Consider the following 18,399-nt stretch of genomic DNA (forward strand, 5'->3'; position numbering starts at 1 on the left):
TATCTTATAAGAATAAGATATAAAATAAGTATAAATATTTATTTATATAAATATTTATACATATAAATATTATAATTATTATAAATATTTATCCTTAAGGGATAAATAATTTATACCTATAAATATATTATAAAATATAATTTATAAAATCTTATTCTTATAAGATTTTATATCTTATAAGAATAAGATATAAAATAAGTATAAATATTTATTTATATAAATATTTATACATATAAATATTATAATTATTATAAATATTTATCCTTAAGGGATAAATAATTTATACCTATAAATATATTATAAAATATAATTTATAAAATCTTATTCTTATAAGATTTTATATCTTATAAGAATAAGATATAAAATAAGTATAAATATTTATTTATATAAATATTTATACATATAAATATTATAATTATTATAAATATTTATCCTTAAGGGATAAATAATTTATACCTATAAATATATTATAAAATATAATTTATAAAATCTTATTCTTATAAGATTTTATATCTTATAAGAATAAGATATAAAATAAGTATAAATATTTATTTATATAAATATTTATACATAAAAATATTATAATTATTATAAATATTTATCCTTAAGGGATAAATAATTTATACCTATAAATATATTATAAAATATAATTTATAAAATCTTATTCTTATAAGATTTTATATCTTATAAGAATAAGATATAAAATAAGTATAAATATTTATTTATATAAATATTTATACATAAAAATATTATAATTATTATAAATATTTATCCTTAAGGGATAAATAATTTATACCTATAAATATATTATAAAATATAATTTATAAAATCTTATTCTTATAAGATTTTATATCTTATAAGAATAAGATATAAAATAAGTATAAATATTTATTTATATAAATATTTATACATAAAAATATTATAATTATTATAAATATTTATCCTTAAGGGATAAATAATTTATACCTATAAATATATTATAAAATATAATTTATAAAATCTTATTCTTATAAGATTTTATATCTTATAAGAATAAGATATAAAATAAGTATAAATATTTATTTATATAAATATTTATACATATAAATATTATAATTATTATAAATATTTATCCTTAAGGGATAAATAATTTATACCTATAAATATATTATAAAATATAATTTATAAAATCTTATTCTTATAAGATTTTATATCTTATAAGAATAAGATATAAAATAAGTATAAATATTTATTTATATAAATATTTATACATAAAAATATTATAATTATTATAAATATTTATCCTTAAGGGATAAATAATTTATACCTATAAATATATTATAAAATATAATTTATAAAATCTTATTCTTATAAGATTTTATATCTTATAAGAATAAGATATAAAATAAGTATAAATATTTATTTATATAAATATTTATACATATAAATATTATAATTATTATAAATATTTATCCTTAAGGGATAAATAATTTATACCTATAAATATATTATAAAATATAATTTATAAAATCTTATTCTTATAAGATTTTATATCTTATAAGAATAAGATATAAAATAAGTATAAATATTTATTTATATAAATATTTATACATAAAAATATTATAATTATTATAAATATTTATCCTTAAGGGATAAATAATTTATACCTATAAATATATTATAAAATATAATTTATAAAATCTTATTCTTATAAGATTTTATATCTTATAAGAATAAGATATAAAATAAGTATAAATATTTATTTATATAAATATTTATACATATAAATATTTATACATATAAATATTATAATTATTATAAATATTTATCCTTAAAGGATAAATAATTTATACCTATAAATATATTATAAAATATAATTTATAAAATCTTATTCTTATAAGATTTTATATCTTATAAGAATAAGATATAAAATAAGTATAAATATTTATTTATATAAATATTTATACATAAAAATATTATAATTATTATAAATATTTATCCTTAAGGGATAAATAATTTATACATATAAATATTATAATTATTATAAATATTTATCCTTAAGGGATAAATAATTTATACCTATAAATATATTATAAAATATAATTTATAAAATCTTATTCTTATAAGATTTTATATCTTATAAGAATAAGATATAAAATAAGTATAAATATTTATTTATATAAATATTTATACATAAAAATATTATAATTATTATAAATATTTATCCTTAAGGGATAAATAATTTATACCTATAAATATATTATAAAATATAATTTATAAAATCTTATTCTTATAAGATTTTATATCTTATAAGAATAAGATATAAAATAAGTATAAATATTTATTTATATAAATATTTATACATATAAATATTTATACATATAAATATTATAATTATTATAAATATTTATCCTTAAGGGATAAATAATTTATACCTATAAATATATTATAAAATATAATTTATAAAATCTTATTCTTATAAGATTTTATATCTTATAAGAATAAGATATAAAATAAGTATAAATATTTATTTATATAAATATTTATACATATAAATATTTATACATATAAATATTATAATTATTATAAATATTTATCCTTAAGGGATAAATAATTTATACCTATAAATATATTATAAAATATAATTTATAAAATCTTATTCTTATAAGATTTTATATCTTATAAGAATAAGATATAAAATAAGTATAAATATTTATTTATATAAATATTTATACATATAAATATTATAATTATTATAAATATTTATCCTTAAGGGATAAATAATTTATACCTATAAATATATTATAAAATATAATTTATAAAATCTTATTCTTATAAGATTTTATATCTTATAAGAATAAGATATAAAATAAGTATAAATATTTATTTATATAAATATTTATACATAAAAATATTATAATTATTATAAATATTTATCCTTAAGGGATAAATAATTTATACCTATAAATATATTATAAAATATAATTTATAAAATCTTATTCTTATAAGATTTTATATCTTATAAGAATAAGATATAAAATAAGTATAAATATTTATTTATATAAATATTTATACATATAAATATTATAATTATTATAAATATTTATCCTTAAGGGATAAATAATTTATACCTATAAATATATTATAAAATATAATTTATAAAATCTTATTCTTATAAGATTTTATATCTTATAAGAATAAGATATAAAATAAGTATAAATATTTATTTATATAAATATTTATACATATAAATATTATAATTATTATAAATATTTATCCTTAAGGGATAAATAATTTATACCTATAAATATATTATAAAATATAATTTATAAAATCTTATTCTTATAAGATTTTATATCTTATAAGAATAAGATATAAAATAAGTATAAATATTTATTTATATAAATATTTATACCTATAAATATATTATAAAATATAATTTATAAAATCTTATTCTTATAAGATTTTATATCTTATAAGAATAAGATATAAAATAAGTATAAATATTTATTTATATAAATATTTATACATATAAATATTATAATTATTATAAATATTTATCCTTAAGGGATAAATAATTTATACCTATAAATATATTATAAAATATAATTTATAAAATCTTATTCTTATAAGATTTTATATCTTATAAGAATAAGATATAAAATAAGTATAAATATTTATTTATATAAATATTTATATAAATAAATATTTATACATATAAATATTATAATTATTATAAATATTTATCCTTAAGGGATAAATAATTTATACCTATAAATATATTATAAAATATAATTTATAAAATCTTATTCTTATAAGATTTTATATCTTATAAGAATAAGATATAAAATAAGTATAAATATTTATTTATATAAATATTTATACATATAAATATTATAATTATTATAAATATTTATCCTTAAGGGATAAATAATTTATACCTATAAATATATTATAAAATATAATTTATAAAATCTTATTCTTATAAGATTTTATATCTTATAAGAATAAGATATAAAATAAGTATAAATATTTATTTATATAAATATTTATACATATAAATATTTATACATATAAATATTATAATTATTATAAATATTTATCCTTAAGGGATAAATAATTTATACCTATAAATATATTATAAAATATAATTTATAAAATCTTATTCTTATAAGATTTTATATCTTATAAGAATAAGATATAAAATAAGTATAAATATTTATTTATATAAATATTTATACATATAAATATTATAATTATTATAAATATTTATCCTTAAGGGATAAATAATTTATACCTATAAATATATTATAAAATATAATTTATAAAATCTTATTCTTATAAGATTTTATATCTTATAAGAATAAGATATAAAATAAGTATAAATATTTATTTATATAAATATTTATACATATAAATATTATAATTATTATAAATATTTATCCTTAAGGGATAAATAATTTATACCTATAAATATATTATAAAATATAATTTATAAAATCTTATTCTTATAAGATTTTATATCTTATAAGAATAAGATATAAAATAAGTATAAATATTTATTTATATAAATATTTATACATATAAATATTATAATTATTATAAATATTTATCCTTAAGGGATAAATAATTTATACCTATAAATATATTATAAAATATAATTTATAAAATCTTATTCTTATAAGATTTTATATCTTATAAGAATAAGATATAAAATAAGTATAAATATTTATACATATAAATATTTATACATATAAATATTATAATTATTATAAATATTTATCCTTAAGGGATAAATAATTTATACCTATAAATATATTATAAAATATAATTTATAAAATCTTATTCTTATAAGATTTTATATCTTATAAGAATAAGATATAAAATAAGTATAAATATTTATTTATATAAATATTTATACATATAAATATTATAATTATTATAAATATTTATCCTTAAGGGATAAATAATTTATACCTATAAATATATTATAAAATATAATTTATAAAATCTTATTCTTATAAGATTTTATATCTTATAAGAATAAGATATAAAATAAGTATAAATATTTATTTATATAAATATTTATACATATAAATATTATAATTATTATAAATATTTATCCTTAAGGGATAAATAATTTATACCTATAAATATATTATAAAATATAATTTATAAAATCTTATTCTTATAAGATTTTATATCTTATAAGAATAAGATATAAAATAAGTATAAATATTTATACATATAAATATTTATACATATAAATATTATAATTATTATAAATATTTATCCTTAAGGGATAAATAATTTATACCTATAAATATATTATAAAATATAATTTATAAAATCTTATTCTTATAAGATTTTATATCTTATAAGAATAAGATATAAAATAAGTATAAATATTTATTTATATAAATATTTATACATATAAATATTATAATTATTATAAATATTTATCCTTAAGGGATAAATAATTTATACCTATAAATATATTATAAAATATAATTTATAAAATCTTATTCTTATAAGATATAAAATACTCTAAAAATTGAAAGGAAAAAGATATTTTCTTCAAACGTAAGAAATATTTATTTCTATAAATTACATTTACTCTATTATATTTAATAGAATATAATTTATTTTTTTCTTTAATTTTTTTTTAAAAAAAATTAATGTGAGAAACTAATTATATAAAATAATATTTATTTTATATATATATATATATAATATTAATCCTATGTTTATTACAAACTTTCAAAATCCTGCAAGTGAACATGCACAAGCTTTAATAAATTTTCATAATCATATTTTTTTTTTCTTATTGATTATAATTTCAGTTATTATCTGATTATTAAAGTTAACTTTCTTATTTAGAATAAAAAATAAAAATATTTTTAATAAAGATATATTAAATAAAAAAAATTTAATCATATTTTCATGAATAAATTTATACATAATCAAACCATTATACAGAATATTTGAATTGATTTTTAAACCTTCAGTTTTGTTATACGATAACGTAAATGTTTATAAATTTCGCTGACCTAAAATTATATGATATTGAATATACGTAATATGTGAATATATTTATAAAAGATATATTATATTTTATTCAAAATATTTAATATGTAGTATAACAAATCATATATTAAATATAAATTGAATAAAAAATATTATATACAATATATATAATATTATATATATTGTATATAATATTATATTCCAAGAACGATTTATTAAACATATATATGTATATAAAAATCTTTACAATATAAGTCATATTTTAGCAAAATTGCATATGTATATGTTTAACAATAGACAAATTACTTCTAGTTTTAATTTTTATAAAGAATACATGAACTGTAAAAAAAATTTTATAAACTCAGCAGATTATTTATACTCAAAAAATTTTATTTTCGGTACTAAATTATTTATGGATGTACAAAAATTTTATAATTTGAACAAAAAAAAAATTTACTTCAACCAATTAGAATTATATTTTTTCAGCAAATATTCATTTTCAAAATATATAGCATATATAGAATTTTGTTATTATATTTTTAATATTATTGAAAGACAAAAATTATATTCAAATGTAACAAATAATAAATACAATTTTTTAAATTTAAATTTTTTTGAAAAATTTGTTTCTGTTTCTAAATTTAAACGTGAAACATTTAAGACTGATAAAATTTTTTCATACAGCAGATCTGTATTTTTTAATAATTGAATTGAAGTAGTTTTTGAAAAAGAACATATAACTGAAGATGATTCAGATTTAGAATTTTATAATGGGGTTTATTTTTCTAATTTATGTTTAAAGACATTTAATTTTTTAAAGCAACATAAAGAATCAAATAAGGCTAACAACAATATGATTGAAGTAGAATCAATTTTTAATAAAGAAACTAAATGCGTTGAAAGTAAATTTTTACCATTATATGATGCTGAAAAAGTTTTCAGAAAAAAATCTTTTTGAAATGAAAATTTGAAATTAAATATCTGTTCTTTTAAGTTTTTAATAAACAGTTATATATACTCAAAAATTTGAAGTTCTAGTTATATGAATTTTTCGCAAAATAAATATAAAAAGTATAATTATACTTTTTATAATAAAATATTAGATTCTTCTTCAACACATTATAATCATAGTAGATACTGTAATAGTAGTTTATACGGTAAATTTATATTAGCCGATGTCGATTATTCTTATTATTTGTTTCATTCTAATTTTAAACATAGTTTAAAATTAGAATGAATTTGGACATTTATACCGATAAGTATATTAATGGTCATTTTGTACCCATCATTATTACTTTTATATAACTATGATAAACCGTATATTACTAAACCGTATTTAACTATAAAAGCAATAGGGAATCAATGATATTGATCCTATGAATATACGGATAACTCAATAATATTAGATTATAATAATGATGAATGCACTAATAAAAAATTAGTTTCAACAAATAGTATTGATCCGATAAAATTTGATAGTTATATGCTAACTGAAGAAGATTTGGAATTAGGTCAATTAAGATTACTGGAAGTAGACCGTAGATTAGTTTTACCTGTTGGAGTATGTATACGTATAGTAACAACATCAACAGATGTACTTCATAGTTGAGCTGTACCTTCATTAGGAGTTAAAATAGATTCGATTCCGGGTAGATTAAATCAATTTTGATTGGTTATAAATAAGCCTGGGGTCTTTTATGGTCAATGTAGTGAATTATGTGGAGTAAATCATGGATTTATGCCTATAGCTGTTGAAGGGGTTAGTTTAGATCAATATTACGATTATTTGTATAATTATTATACTAATAATTAAATTTATTTGCTTAAGCACAATTTATCATTACTAGCATGCATTAGTATAATGTTTTTATATTTCATTATATTTAAATTATAACTGTATGGTAGTACTTATAATGGTCTTTTATAAATATCGTTATAAATGGCGGATGGTATTTATTATGCGGATCATAAGTATAAATTGTACAATTTTTTTTAAAGAAAAAGTATATTACATATCATGAATACTAATTTATGTAATTTTTTTTAATTTTTTTATTTTATCGGTGTTATTTTTTTTAAACAAATAATTACCATTTATGGTAATTATTTGTTTAAAAAGTTTATTTACTATTATTATAATATAATTTTTTTATATATGAATAATGGTGGATCCGATTTAATAAAATATTTAAATGAAAAATTGGACACAAATTTTTTCAACACAATCACTATTTTAAAAGATAATGATTGTGTTAGTAAATTTGTAATTAATCTTAAAAAATTAAAAACCGGTAATACGTATTCTTCTTTTAAAGAAGAATTGGAAAAAAAACCATTACCGTTATTTTTTAATAAAACTATAAACAAATTATTTAACGATTATAAATTATTTGATAGCGGTATATCTAATACAAGTAAGTTAGATATATTAGAAGCTATCATAAACAGTGATAAAATATATGATAATGTTCTAGATTTTATAGAACAACAATTTGTAAGTCTAACGAAAACTTATAATAAAGACGATAGTAACGGTATAGTAGTATCTTTTATAGATTCCATTGTTATTATAAAAGGATTACTCAGTGTTAAAGCCAATGAATTATTATATTTTGAACGTGGAGTAACAGGATTGGCGTTAAATTTAGAATATAATCAAGTAAAGGCTTTAGTATTTAGTGATATAAGGAGTATTGTAGTAGGTGAATCCGTGAAATCTTCTGGTTTTGTGATGAGGGTTGGAGTTAGTGAAAGTTTGTTAGGTAGAATAATAAATCCGTTAGGTAAGGCTTTGGATGGTTTAGGTAGTTTAAGTTTAAATAATTATTTGATAATGGATAGAAAAGCGCCTGGTGTTATAATGCGTAAAAAAGTTTCAGAACCTGTTATGACGGGTATTAAGGTAATTGATGCATTAGTGCCAATAGGCAGAGGTCAAAGAGAGTTAATTTTAGGTGATAGAAAAACAGGTAAGACTACTATAGCTATTGATACTATTTTAAATCAAAATAAAGTTTTTGATGAGCATAAAGAGGTATTAACATGTGTTTACGTTGCAATAGGTAAGCGTATGTCTGAAATAGTAAAAATATATAATACGTTGAAAGAAAATAGTAGTTTACAATATACTATATTGGTGATAGCCAGATCTTCTGATCCCGCTTCGCTTCAATTTATTGCTCCATATGTTGGGTGTACTATAGCTGAATATTTTACTTATAACGGTAAGCATAGTTTAATCATTTATGATGATTTGACTAAACATGCAGACGTTTATAGACAAATTTCGTTGCTTTTAAGAAGACCTGTAGGTAGGGAAGCTTATCCTGGAGATGTTTTTTTTTTACATTCTAAGTTATTAGAAAGAGCTGTAAAATTAAATGAAACTTTTGGTTTTGGATCTTTAACAGCTTTACCTATTATTGAAACTATACAAGGGGATGTTTCAGCTTATATACCTACTAATGTAATATCTATTACTGACGGACAAATTTATCTTGATTTGAATAAGCATCAAGAAGGTGTTAGACCGGCGGTAGATCCTGGTATTTCAGTTAGTAGAGTTGGGTCGTCAGCGCAAACAAAATTAATGAAAATGCTATCAGGTTCGTTGAAGCTTGATTTGGCGCAATATAGAGAAGTTGAGCAATTTTCTAAATTTGGATCTGAATTGGATGCATCTACTAAATTTTTATTAAAGAAAGGTAAAATGTTGATATCTTTGATGAAACAGGTTCGAAATAATCCGTTATCACTAGTTAGTCAGATAGTTATTTTATATTTGTCATCATCTGTATTTTTTTTATCTTTGATCGATAAAATTGAAGAATTTGATATTGAATCGTATTTATCGAGTTTGATATTTTTTATAGAGTATTCAATAATATTCAGACCATATAAGTATGTTTTGGGTAACTCTAATGTTGATAATTTAGTTGATTTAGAATGATTGTTACTGGTGCATTTCTTTCATTTTTTATATTTAGACGAAAACGATAGTATATTTGATACTGATAGTAATTTTTCTAATGTTTTTAGATTAAGTAATTCATTTATAAATGAATTGTTACTAAAATATTTAGATAAGGGTAGTGAAAGTATTAAATTGGTTTTTCATAAAAACGATACAATATATATTAATTTGTTTTAGGTTGAGTTGGCGGTAAGCCTGTTGAACCTGTATTTTATTTTATAGATCAAATAGTTACTTTTTTTTATTTTTTTTATTTATTAATTATTTTACCATTTATATCAAATGTTGATAAATCGTTAGTAGATATACATTTGTATAGATATTTAAGCAAGTAGAGTTAATTGTTGTATATATTTGTTGTTTAAATTTTTTTTATAAGAAAGAAAATGTACATGTATAATTGCAAGACAATTATACATGTTTTATAAAATTAAATTTAATTTGGATCTCTAGATATTAATATTTTTAAGCGTAATATTGTTGACGATATGTTATGTTTAGTTGATGAGAACGATGATGCATAAATTCTTAAATGGGGAAACCTTTCAGAAAATGAAGTTATATTTTTGTGATATGACAAGAAGGTAATGAACTGAAACATCTTAGTAATTACTTTAGAAGAAATCAACCGAGATTCCGTTAGTAGTGGTGAGCGAAATTGGAAATTTTAGATCTTAATTATTTTATGTAAATACATGCATTATATGGTATATAGAAATATTTGGAATAATATACGTTATTGAGTGAGAGTCTTGTATATATATACATGGTATAAATAATGTTGATAACTAAATTCTGTAATGTACTTCGTGTTATTTATATATATAAATAACACGAAGTACATTACAGAATTTAGTTATTGTGTATTTATCAATATCAATTGAGTAAGGTGATAGATAAATTGCCTGAATATAGTAGATCCACCTACTAAATCTAAATAAATATTAATAATCGATAGTGAATGAGTACCGTGAGGGAAAGATGAAATAGTATCTCAGTGAGATTAGTTGAAATAGATAGTGAAAAATTAAATTTATTAGCTATTGAAGCTTTATATACTGTAAGTATATAACAGTAACAGTGTACCTTTTGTATAATGGGTCAGCGAATTAATTTGTATAGTAAGTTTAAAATTATTTTGTAGACGCAATGTAAATAAGTATTAAAATGCATATAATTATATGAATTAGACCCGAAACCAAGTGATCTAGTTATGAACAGGTTGAAGATAATTTTATTAATTATTGGAGGACCGAACTTGTATTTGTTGAAAAAAATTAAGATGATTTGTAACTAGGGGTGAAAGGCCAATCAAACTTGGAGATAGCTGGTTTTCCGCGAAATCTATTTAAGTAGGGCATTATTAGTATATTATTGAAGGTAAAGTAACAATATTAGCTAGGGGGCTTTAAATAGTTTACTGAATTAATATTAACTTTGAATTTCAATTAATTTTTAAGTAGTGGTCAGACTATTAGTGTTAAGATTAATTAGTCAAGAGGAGAAGAATCCAGATTACAAGCTAAAATCCTTAAATTTTAATTAAAAGTTAAGGAAAAGTTAAATTTACTAATATAAATTAGGATGTTGACTTAGAGGCAGTCATCATTTAAAGAAAGCGTAAAAGCTCACTAATTATTTACATGAAAAAAGTAAATTTAACTTTGTAAATTAACGGGACTAAAATTAAATATTAAAGCTGTAAAATAAAGTTGTTTAGATCGAATATTTTTATTGTGATCTATTTGTTGGTAGCGGAATGTTCTGTAATTTTGTTGAATAGATGTGAATTTATTTTTTTGATATCAGAAGTAAGAATGCTGACATGAGTAGCGCTAAATAATGTAAATTACGTTTGTTATATATGAATGTAGTTTGTAATCATTATCATCGATAAATCAAGGGTTTCTGTGTTAGATTTAATCACATAGAGTTAGTCGGTTTCTAAGAGAAATGTGTTAACATTTGTTGATGGAGAAGCATTTAATATTATGCTGCAAAGAAGTTATTAAGATACATTAGACAGTAATCATTTTTATTTAATTTTTGGAATTGAAAAAGTAATCATTTTGAATGTTGTTTTTTTGATTATGTGTTAAATTAGATAAAAGTGATTATTCTAGAAAAATAATGTATTTTTTATTTTATTGAACCTAATAAGGTTATATTAAAGTAAAGCTATGTAATTTTTTTACCGTACTGCAAACCGACACAGGTGATTAAGTAGAGAATACTAAGATGTTGGGATAACAATACTGAAGGAACTCGGCAAAATGACTCTGTAACTTCGGGAGAAAGAGTGTCAGTTAGGAACACCTTATCATGTAAAATAATATATATATATTATTTTACATGATAAGGTATTGATAGTTTTTAATTGATGGCACAGAAGAGAGAATAGCGACTGTTTATTAAAAACACAGGACTCTGCTAAATTGTGAAATGATGTATAGAGTCTGACACCTGCCCAGTGCTGGAAGATGAAATATTGTAATGATTTTTTTGTTACGATTATAAGTCCCAGTAAACGGCGGCCGTAACTATAACGGTCCTAAGGTAGCGAAATTCCTTGCCATTTAATTGATGGCCTGCATGAATGGTGTAACGACTTTTCTACTGTCTCCAGTATTGGTCCAGCGAAATTGAAGTTTTCGTGAAGATGCGAAATATTTACGGCTAGACGGAAAGACCCCGTGCACCTTTACTATAATTTTAAATTAATTACAGTTTTTTCATTATGTAGTATAAATATTAGCCTATGATCCCTTAACGCTAGTTAATAGGTTAGGCGTAAGTGAAATAGTATTTTTTGAAAGAAAGGTATTTAACATTTTAAATGGACAGTTTATGATGGTTAGTTTGACTGGGGCGGTCGCCTCCTAAAAAGTAACGGAGGCGTGCAAAGGTAAACTTGTATTAATTGAACTAAATTAATATATACGTGTAATGGCTTAAGTTTGCTTGACTGTGAGATAAACAAATTTAACAGGAACGAAAGTTGGTCATAGTGATCCGGTAATTTTGTGTGGAAAAATTATCGCTTAACGGATAAAAGGTACGCAGGGGATAACAGGCTAATGATTTCTAAGAGACCTTATCGCCGAAATCGTTTGGCACCTCGATGTCGGCTCATCACATCCTGGAGGTGAAGAAGCTTCCAAGGGTTGGGCTGTTCGCCCATTAAAGTGGTACGTGAGCTGGGTTTAAAACGTCGTGAGACAGTTTGGTCCCTATCTACCGTAAACGTTGAAAATTGAGAAAGTCCCTAACTTAGTACGAGAGGATTGGTGTTAGTATTTTTATTTTTTTAAATAGGAATGACCTAAATAGGGTGTATCTATTGTAATTTGATTGTTGGTCATACAGCATTGTCAAGTTGCTACATACATATGTTTAACTATTGAAGACATAAATGTAGGAAGACAGGTTCAAGATAAATTTTCGTATACTGGTAATAGATAATTACTTTGATAGGCAAATTGATGTTGTTATTGTAAAATAATAGAGTTATTTTGTACTAATTGTTTTTTTATTTTTTCTTATAAAAAAATTTTGGCTTGTATTATTGTTATTTTTTTTATAAAAAAATTTTTTTTTTTGTTATTTATTCAGATCTACATTAAATCATTAGAATTAGTATTGTAAAAAGAATGAATTTCGGAAGCATTGATTGTTTGATAATGAAGGATTTTTTTTTGTATCCATAACTTAATTGGTAGAGTGTTGATTTTCGAAATCAAAAGTTCTAGGTTCGAGTCCTAGTGGATATGTTACGTGGGATAGAATAGTGGTAATTCGTTAGGCTCATAATCTAAAGATCGTTGGTTCGATTCCAGCTCTCACATGTATTATTATTGTTCTGTAGGAGGAGTATATTGTACATTTTTTTTTAGAGAGAGTAGTTTAATTGGAGAAAATACTGGTTTGTCGTGTCATGTGATATGGGTTCGAATCCCATCTCTTTCGTTTTACGTAATGAAGGAGTGGCTGAGTGGTTTAAAGTATTGGTCTTGAAAACCAAAAAGAAATTAATTTGTTCTTCATGGGTTCGAATCCCATCTCCTTTTATGATATTTTTTATTAGAATAGATAAGTGACTGTAACTTAATTGGGAAAGTAGTCGTTTTGCAAATGGAAGGATGTGAGTTCGAATCTCATCAGTTACAATTTTCAGTATGTGACGGAATGGTAACGTGTTCGTTTTGGGTGCGAAAAATTAAAGGTTCGAATCCTTTCATACTGAGTATATATATATATATATATTATGTATATGATGGATGGGATATCCTTAGCTTAATTGGATAGAGTGGTGGTTTTCTAAGCCTTCAGATATAGGTTCGAGTCCTATAGGATATATAATATATTATTGTGGTGAATGTATAGCTCAATTGGATAGAGCGGTGGCCTTTTAAGCCGACGGTTCTAGGTTCGAGTCCTGGTACATTTATTTGTTTTTTTTTTTTTGTAGAAGTAGGTTTAAATTTTATAGAGTTGTTTTTTTTGGAGAGGTGGCTGAGTGGTTTAAGGCGGCAGACTGTAAATTTGTTGGGTATTACCTATCGTAGGTTCGAATCCTATCCTCTTCATTATGTGCTCTTCATCTAGTGGTTTAGGATATTACCCTTTCAAGGTGATTACAAGGGTTCGAATCCCTTAGAGTACGGTGTTTAATTTTTTTTGCAATGAATGTTGTGAAGGTGCCTATTTGGTGGAATGGTAGACACGGTAGACTCAAAATCTATTTTTCTTTATGAAAGTATCGGTTCAAGTCCGATAATAGGTATTATTCGTTATAGTTTTTTTGATTTATGAGGGTGTAGTTTAATGGTAGAATAGAAGTCTCCAAAATTTTTGATATGGGTTCGAATCCCATCTCCCTTGTTTTTACGTAATGAAGGAGTGGCTGAGTGGTTTAAAGCGGTACTTTGCTAAAGTATTTTTTTATAAGAAAAACATGGGTTCGAATCCCATCTCCTTTTTTGTCGTGATAGCTCAATTGGTAGAGCAGACGGCTGTTAACCGTTTGGTTATTGGTTCGATTCCAATTCATGACGTGATAGAGAAATTTTTTTTTATGTATTGTGTTTTGGGTGAATAGCTTAATGGTAAAGCAGTAGTTTTGTAAACTATTGATTCGAAGTTCGAATCTTCGTTTACCCTTTTTGTGTTTGGCGAATATAACTTAATTGGTAGAGTGTTGTATTGTGAATGCAAGAGTTGTAGGTTCGAGTCCTATTATTCGCCTATTTATTTTATGTTTATAGTTTAATTGGAAAAACGTTGAATTGCGAATTCAGAAATTAAAGGTTCGAGTCCTTTTAAACATAGGAGTGTTGAATTATTTTTTATAGGTTTTTGTCTAGGTAGCTCAGGGGTAGAGCGGAGGTCTGAAAAACCTTAGGTCAGTAGTTCGATTCTACTTCTAGACATAGGCATGTTGTAAGTGTGTCTTAACGGGCGGTTAGTATAATTGGTTAATGCGTTAGATTGCAAATCTAATTATAATGGTTCGATTCCATTACCGTCTTTGTGGTTTTTATTTTGGCGGATATGATGGAATTGGTAGACATGCTGGATTTAGATCCCAGTAATTATTATATTGTATAGGTTCGAATCCTATTATCCGTATTTTTTGTGTAGAGAGTTAATTGTTGCAATTATTGTTTTAATTGATAATTGATACCTATATAACTAAGAGTTTGATCCTGGCTCTGAATGAATGCTAGCAATATGCTTAACACATGCAAGTTGATATGTATTTTATTATTGTAAAATATATGGCGTACTGGTGAGTAATGTGTAACAATCTTAAAACTGTTTAATATAAAATATTGATAAATATACAAACAACATAAAATTTTATGTTGTTTGTATATAAAGTAAATGCGCAGTTGAATGAGGTTACATAGGATTAGGTAGTTGGTAAAGTTAAAAGCTTACCAAGCCGATTATCTTTAGTTGATCTGGGAGGATGATCAACCACAATGGGAATGAAAACGGCCCGAACTGAATAGTCTGCAGTGAGGAATTTTGGACAATGAGTTTTGCTTGATCCAGCAATGTTGCGTGAATGATGAAGGTGAAGTCTGTAAAGTTCTTTCGTTGGAGATAATAATGATGGTATCCAAAAAAGAAGTCCCGGCAAACTTCGTGCCAGCAGCCGCGGTAAAACGGGGGGGACAAGTGTTATTCATCCTTACTGGGCGTAAAGGGCATGTAGGTGGTTTATTTTGTTTTCAGTAAAATACTTTAGCTTAACTAAAGTGATATTGTTTTTACGAATAAACTTGAGTTTTTTTTGGTAAAATAGTACGTATAATGTAAAGGTGAAATTTGTAGAAATTATAAGGACTACCATTTAGCGATGGCAATTTTATTATTATGAACTGACACTAAGGTGCAAAAGCTTAGGTAGCAAATGAGATTAGATACCTCAGTAGTCTAAGCAGTGACCGATGAGTATTAAACGCATATTTATTATGTAAACCTACATTAGGGTTTTTGTTAAATTTGTGTTTAAGTTAACACGTAAATACTCCGCCTGGGAATTACAATCGCAAGGTTTAAACCTAAAGGAATTGACGGAGAATTATCACAGCGGTGGAGCATGTGGTTTAATCTGATATACCGCATAGAACCTTACCAATCCTTGACTTGTGTTTTTATACTTTTAATCGAAGTATGTATACTTATCATGTGTGATAAGTATACTAAAATGAAATACATGCAGGTGTTGCATGGCCGTCACCAGCTCGTGTCATGAGACGGTCGATTAACTTCCTTAAAACGAGCGTAACCCCTTTCCTGAATTTTAAGTTTTTTAGGATACTGCCCATGAGATATGGGAGGAAGGTTGGGAGGATGTCTGGTCGTCATGACCCAGATGGATTGGGCTACACACGTGCTACAATGGTAATTACAAAGAGATGTGAAAACGTGAGTTTTAACGAATCTGTATAAAAATTATCTTAGTCCGGATCGTTTTCTGTAATACGAAAACGTGAAGTTGGAATCGCTAGTAATCGTATATTAGTATGGTACGGTGAATATTTACAAATTCTAGTACACACCGCCCGTCACGCGGGGGAAATTGGAGTTAGTAGACATGTGTTGGGATTTTGTTGTTGTTTTTACAGATTTGCTGTTTTATTTACAGCAATCGTTGATTTAGCATTAGAAAACTGCACATAACATTAATTTTGAGGACCGCTGCGAAGTCGTAACATGGTAGTCGTAGGGGAACCTGTGGCTGGATGATTTTTTTGGTTGATCCAATAGCTTAGTGGTAAAGCATGCATCTGATAAGTGCGGGATCGTTGGTTCGACTCCAATTTGGATCATTTTTGTATAGTACTTATTAAGTAATTTAGGTTAGATGGTGTTGGGTATGATATACCAAATTCATATAAGAAGTTTGATAGATTGTTTTTTTTTACTAGATGTCTTAAATATAATTTCATATGACATGGGTAGTTTTGTTAAAAAAAAAAGGCGCTCTGTACGCCAATATTTGCGTATGTAATTTACAAAATCTATATTATGTAAGAGAGTTAATTATTATTGGTAGACATATTATATATACATAAAACCCCCCTTAGGGGGGTTTTATGTATATATAATATGTCTACCAATAATAATTAACTCTCTTACATAATATAGATTTTGTAAATTACATACGCAAATATTGGCGTACAGAGCGCCTTTTTTTTTTAACAAAACTACCCATGTCATATGAAATTATATTTAAGACATCTAGTAAAAAAAAACAATCTATCAAACTTCTTATATGAATTTGGTATATCATACCCAACACCATCTAACCTAAATTACTTTTGAAATTTTGGTTTTTTAGCTTTGTTATTTCTTGTTATACAAATAGTGACAGGTATAATGTTAGCTATGTATTATACACCACATATAGAATATGCATTTAGTAGTATTGAAAACATAATGCGTAATATAAATTACGGATATTTAATACGATATTTACATATGAATGGAGCTTCGGCTTTTTTTTTTGTTGTATATATACATATTTTAAAAGGGTTTTATTATAATTCCTATTCATATCCCAGACAAGTTTTATGAGTGAGTGGTATTTTAATTTTATTGTTAATGATAATGACGGCATTTATGGGATATGTTTTAGTTTGAGGTCAGATGAGTTTTTGGGCTGCGACAGTTATAACTAATTTGTTTTCTGTTATACCGTATATAGGTGATGATTTTGTTGGTTGATTATGAGGTGGATTTTCTATAGATAATCCAACTTTAAATAGGTTTTTTAGTTTACATTATTTGTTACCCTTTGTTATTTTAGCTGCAGTGGGTTTTCATTTAGTATGTTTACATAATTGAGGATCTTCTAACCCTTTAGGGGTGGGTATGAAAGTTGATAACTTTTCCTTTACTCCTTATTT

At 22.6% G+C, this 18,399-nt stretch overlaps 1 protein-coding gene and 11 non-coding genes across 12 annotated transcripts; all 12 read left to right on the forward strand.

Annotated features, from left to right (window-relative positions):
• Positions 1 to 7,919: 7,919 nt before the first annotated feature.
• Positions 7,920 to 13,476, forward strand: LOC126321793 (uncharacterized). The gene is made up of 3 exons (XM_049994226.1): positions 7,920 to 8,009; positions 8,126 to 10,745; positions 10,822 to 13,476. The coding sequence occupies exons 1-2, from the start codon at positions 7,920 to 7,922 to the stop codon at positions 9,953 to 9,955; spliced, it is 1,920 nt and encodes a 639-aa protein (XP_049850183.1). The 3' UTR covers positions 9,956 to 10,745; positions 10,822 to 13,476.
• A 200-nt stretch (positions 13,477 to 13,676) lies between these two features.
• On the forward strand, positions 13,677 to 13,749 carry Trnar-ucg (transfer RNA arginine (anticodon UCG)). The gene has a single exon. It is a non-coding gene; the product is annotated as a tRNA-Arg (tRNA).
• Positions 13,750 to 13,956: 207 nt separating this feature from the next.
• Trnas-uga (transfer RNA serine (anticodon UGA)) lies at positions 13,957 to 14,046 on the forward strand. The gene has a single exon. It is a non-coding gene; the product is annotated as a tRNA-Ser (tRNA).
• A 306-nt stretch (positions 14,047 to 14,352) lies between these two features.
• Positions 14,353 to 14,426, forward strand: Trnak-uuu (transfer RNA lysine (anticodon UUU)). The gene has a single exon. It is a non-coding gene; the product is annotated as a tRNA-Lys (tRNA).
• Positions 14,427 to 14,481: 55 nt separating this feature from the next.
• Trnay-gua (transfer RNA tyrosine (anticodon GUA)) lies at positions 14,482 to 14,565 on the forward strand. The gene has a single exon. It is a non-coding gene; the product is annotated as a tRNA-Tyr (tRNA).
• A 113-nt stretch (positions 14,566 to 14,678) lies between these two features.
• Positions 14,679 to 14,762, forward strand: Trnal-caa (transfer RNA leucine (anticodon CAA)). The gene has a single exon. It is a non-coding gene; the product is annotated as a tRNA-Leu (tRNA).
• Positions 14,763 to 14,872: 110 nt separating this feature from the next.
• On the forward strand, positions 14,873 to 14,958 carry Trnas-gcu (transfer RNA serine (anticodon GCU)). Its single transcript has one exon. It is a non-coding gene; the product is annotated as a tRNA-Ser (tRNA).
• A 2-nt stretch (positions 14,959 to 14,960) lies between these two features.
• Trnan-guu (transfer RNA asparagine (anticodon GUU)) lies at positions 14,961 to 15,033 on the forward strand. The gene has a single exon. It is a non-coding gene; the product is annotated as a tRNA-Asn (tRNA).
• Positions 15,034 to 15,067: 34 nt separating this feature from the next.
• Trnat-ugu (transfer RNA threonine (anticodon UGU)) lies at positions 15,068 to 15,139 on the forward strand. The gene has a single exon. It is a non-coding gene; the product is annotated as a tRNA-Thr (tRNA).
• An 11-nt stretch (positions 15,140 to 15,150) lies between these two features.
• Trnah-gug (transfer RNA histidin (anticodon GUG)) lies at positions 15,151 to 15,223 on the forward strand. Its single transcript has one exon. It is a non-coding gene; the product is annotated as a tRNA-His (tRNA).
• A 113-nt stretch (positions 15,224 to 15,336) lies between these two features.
• Positions 15,337 to 15,408, forward strand: Trnaf-gaa (transfer RNA phenylalanine (anticodon GAA)). Its single transcript has one exon. It is a non-coding gene; the product is annotated as a tRNA-Phe (tRNA).
• A 1,839-nt stretch (positions 15,409 to 17,247) lies between these two features.
• Trnai-gau (transfer RNA isoleucine (anticodon GAU)) lies at positions 17,248 to 17,319 on the forward strand. The gene has a single exon. It is a non-coding gene; the product is annotated as a tRNA-Ile (tRNA).
• Positions 17,320 to 18,399: the final 1,080 nt, after the last annotated feature.

The sequence above is a fragment of the Schistocerca gregaria genome, unplaced genomic scaffold (assembly GCF_023897955.1).
Source record: "Schistocerca gregaria isolate iqSchGreg1 unplaced genomic scaffold, iqSchGreg1.2 ptg000770l, whole genome shotgun sequence".
NCBI lineage: Eukaryota > Metazoa > Arthropoda > Insecta > Orthoptera > Acrididae > Schistocerca > Schistocerca gregaria.

Bases quoted from the DNA above. Each gene is read 5' to 3' on its own strand.
- LOC126321793 (XM_049994226.1), top strand. From the start codon at position 7,920: ATGGTCTTTTATAAATATCGTTATAAATGGCGGATGGTATTTATTATG. The intron at 8,010-8,125 runs GTATATTACATA...TTGTTTAAAAAG, and splicing joins CAATTTTTTTTAAAGAAAAA to TTTATTTACTATTATTATAA.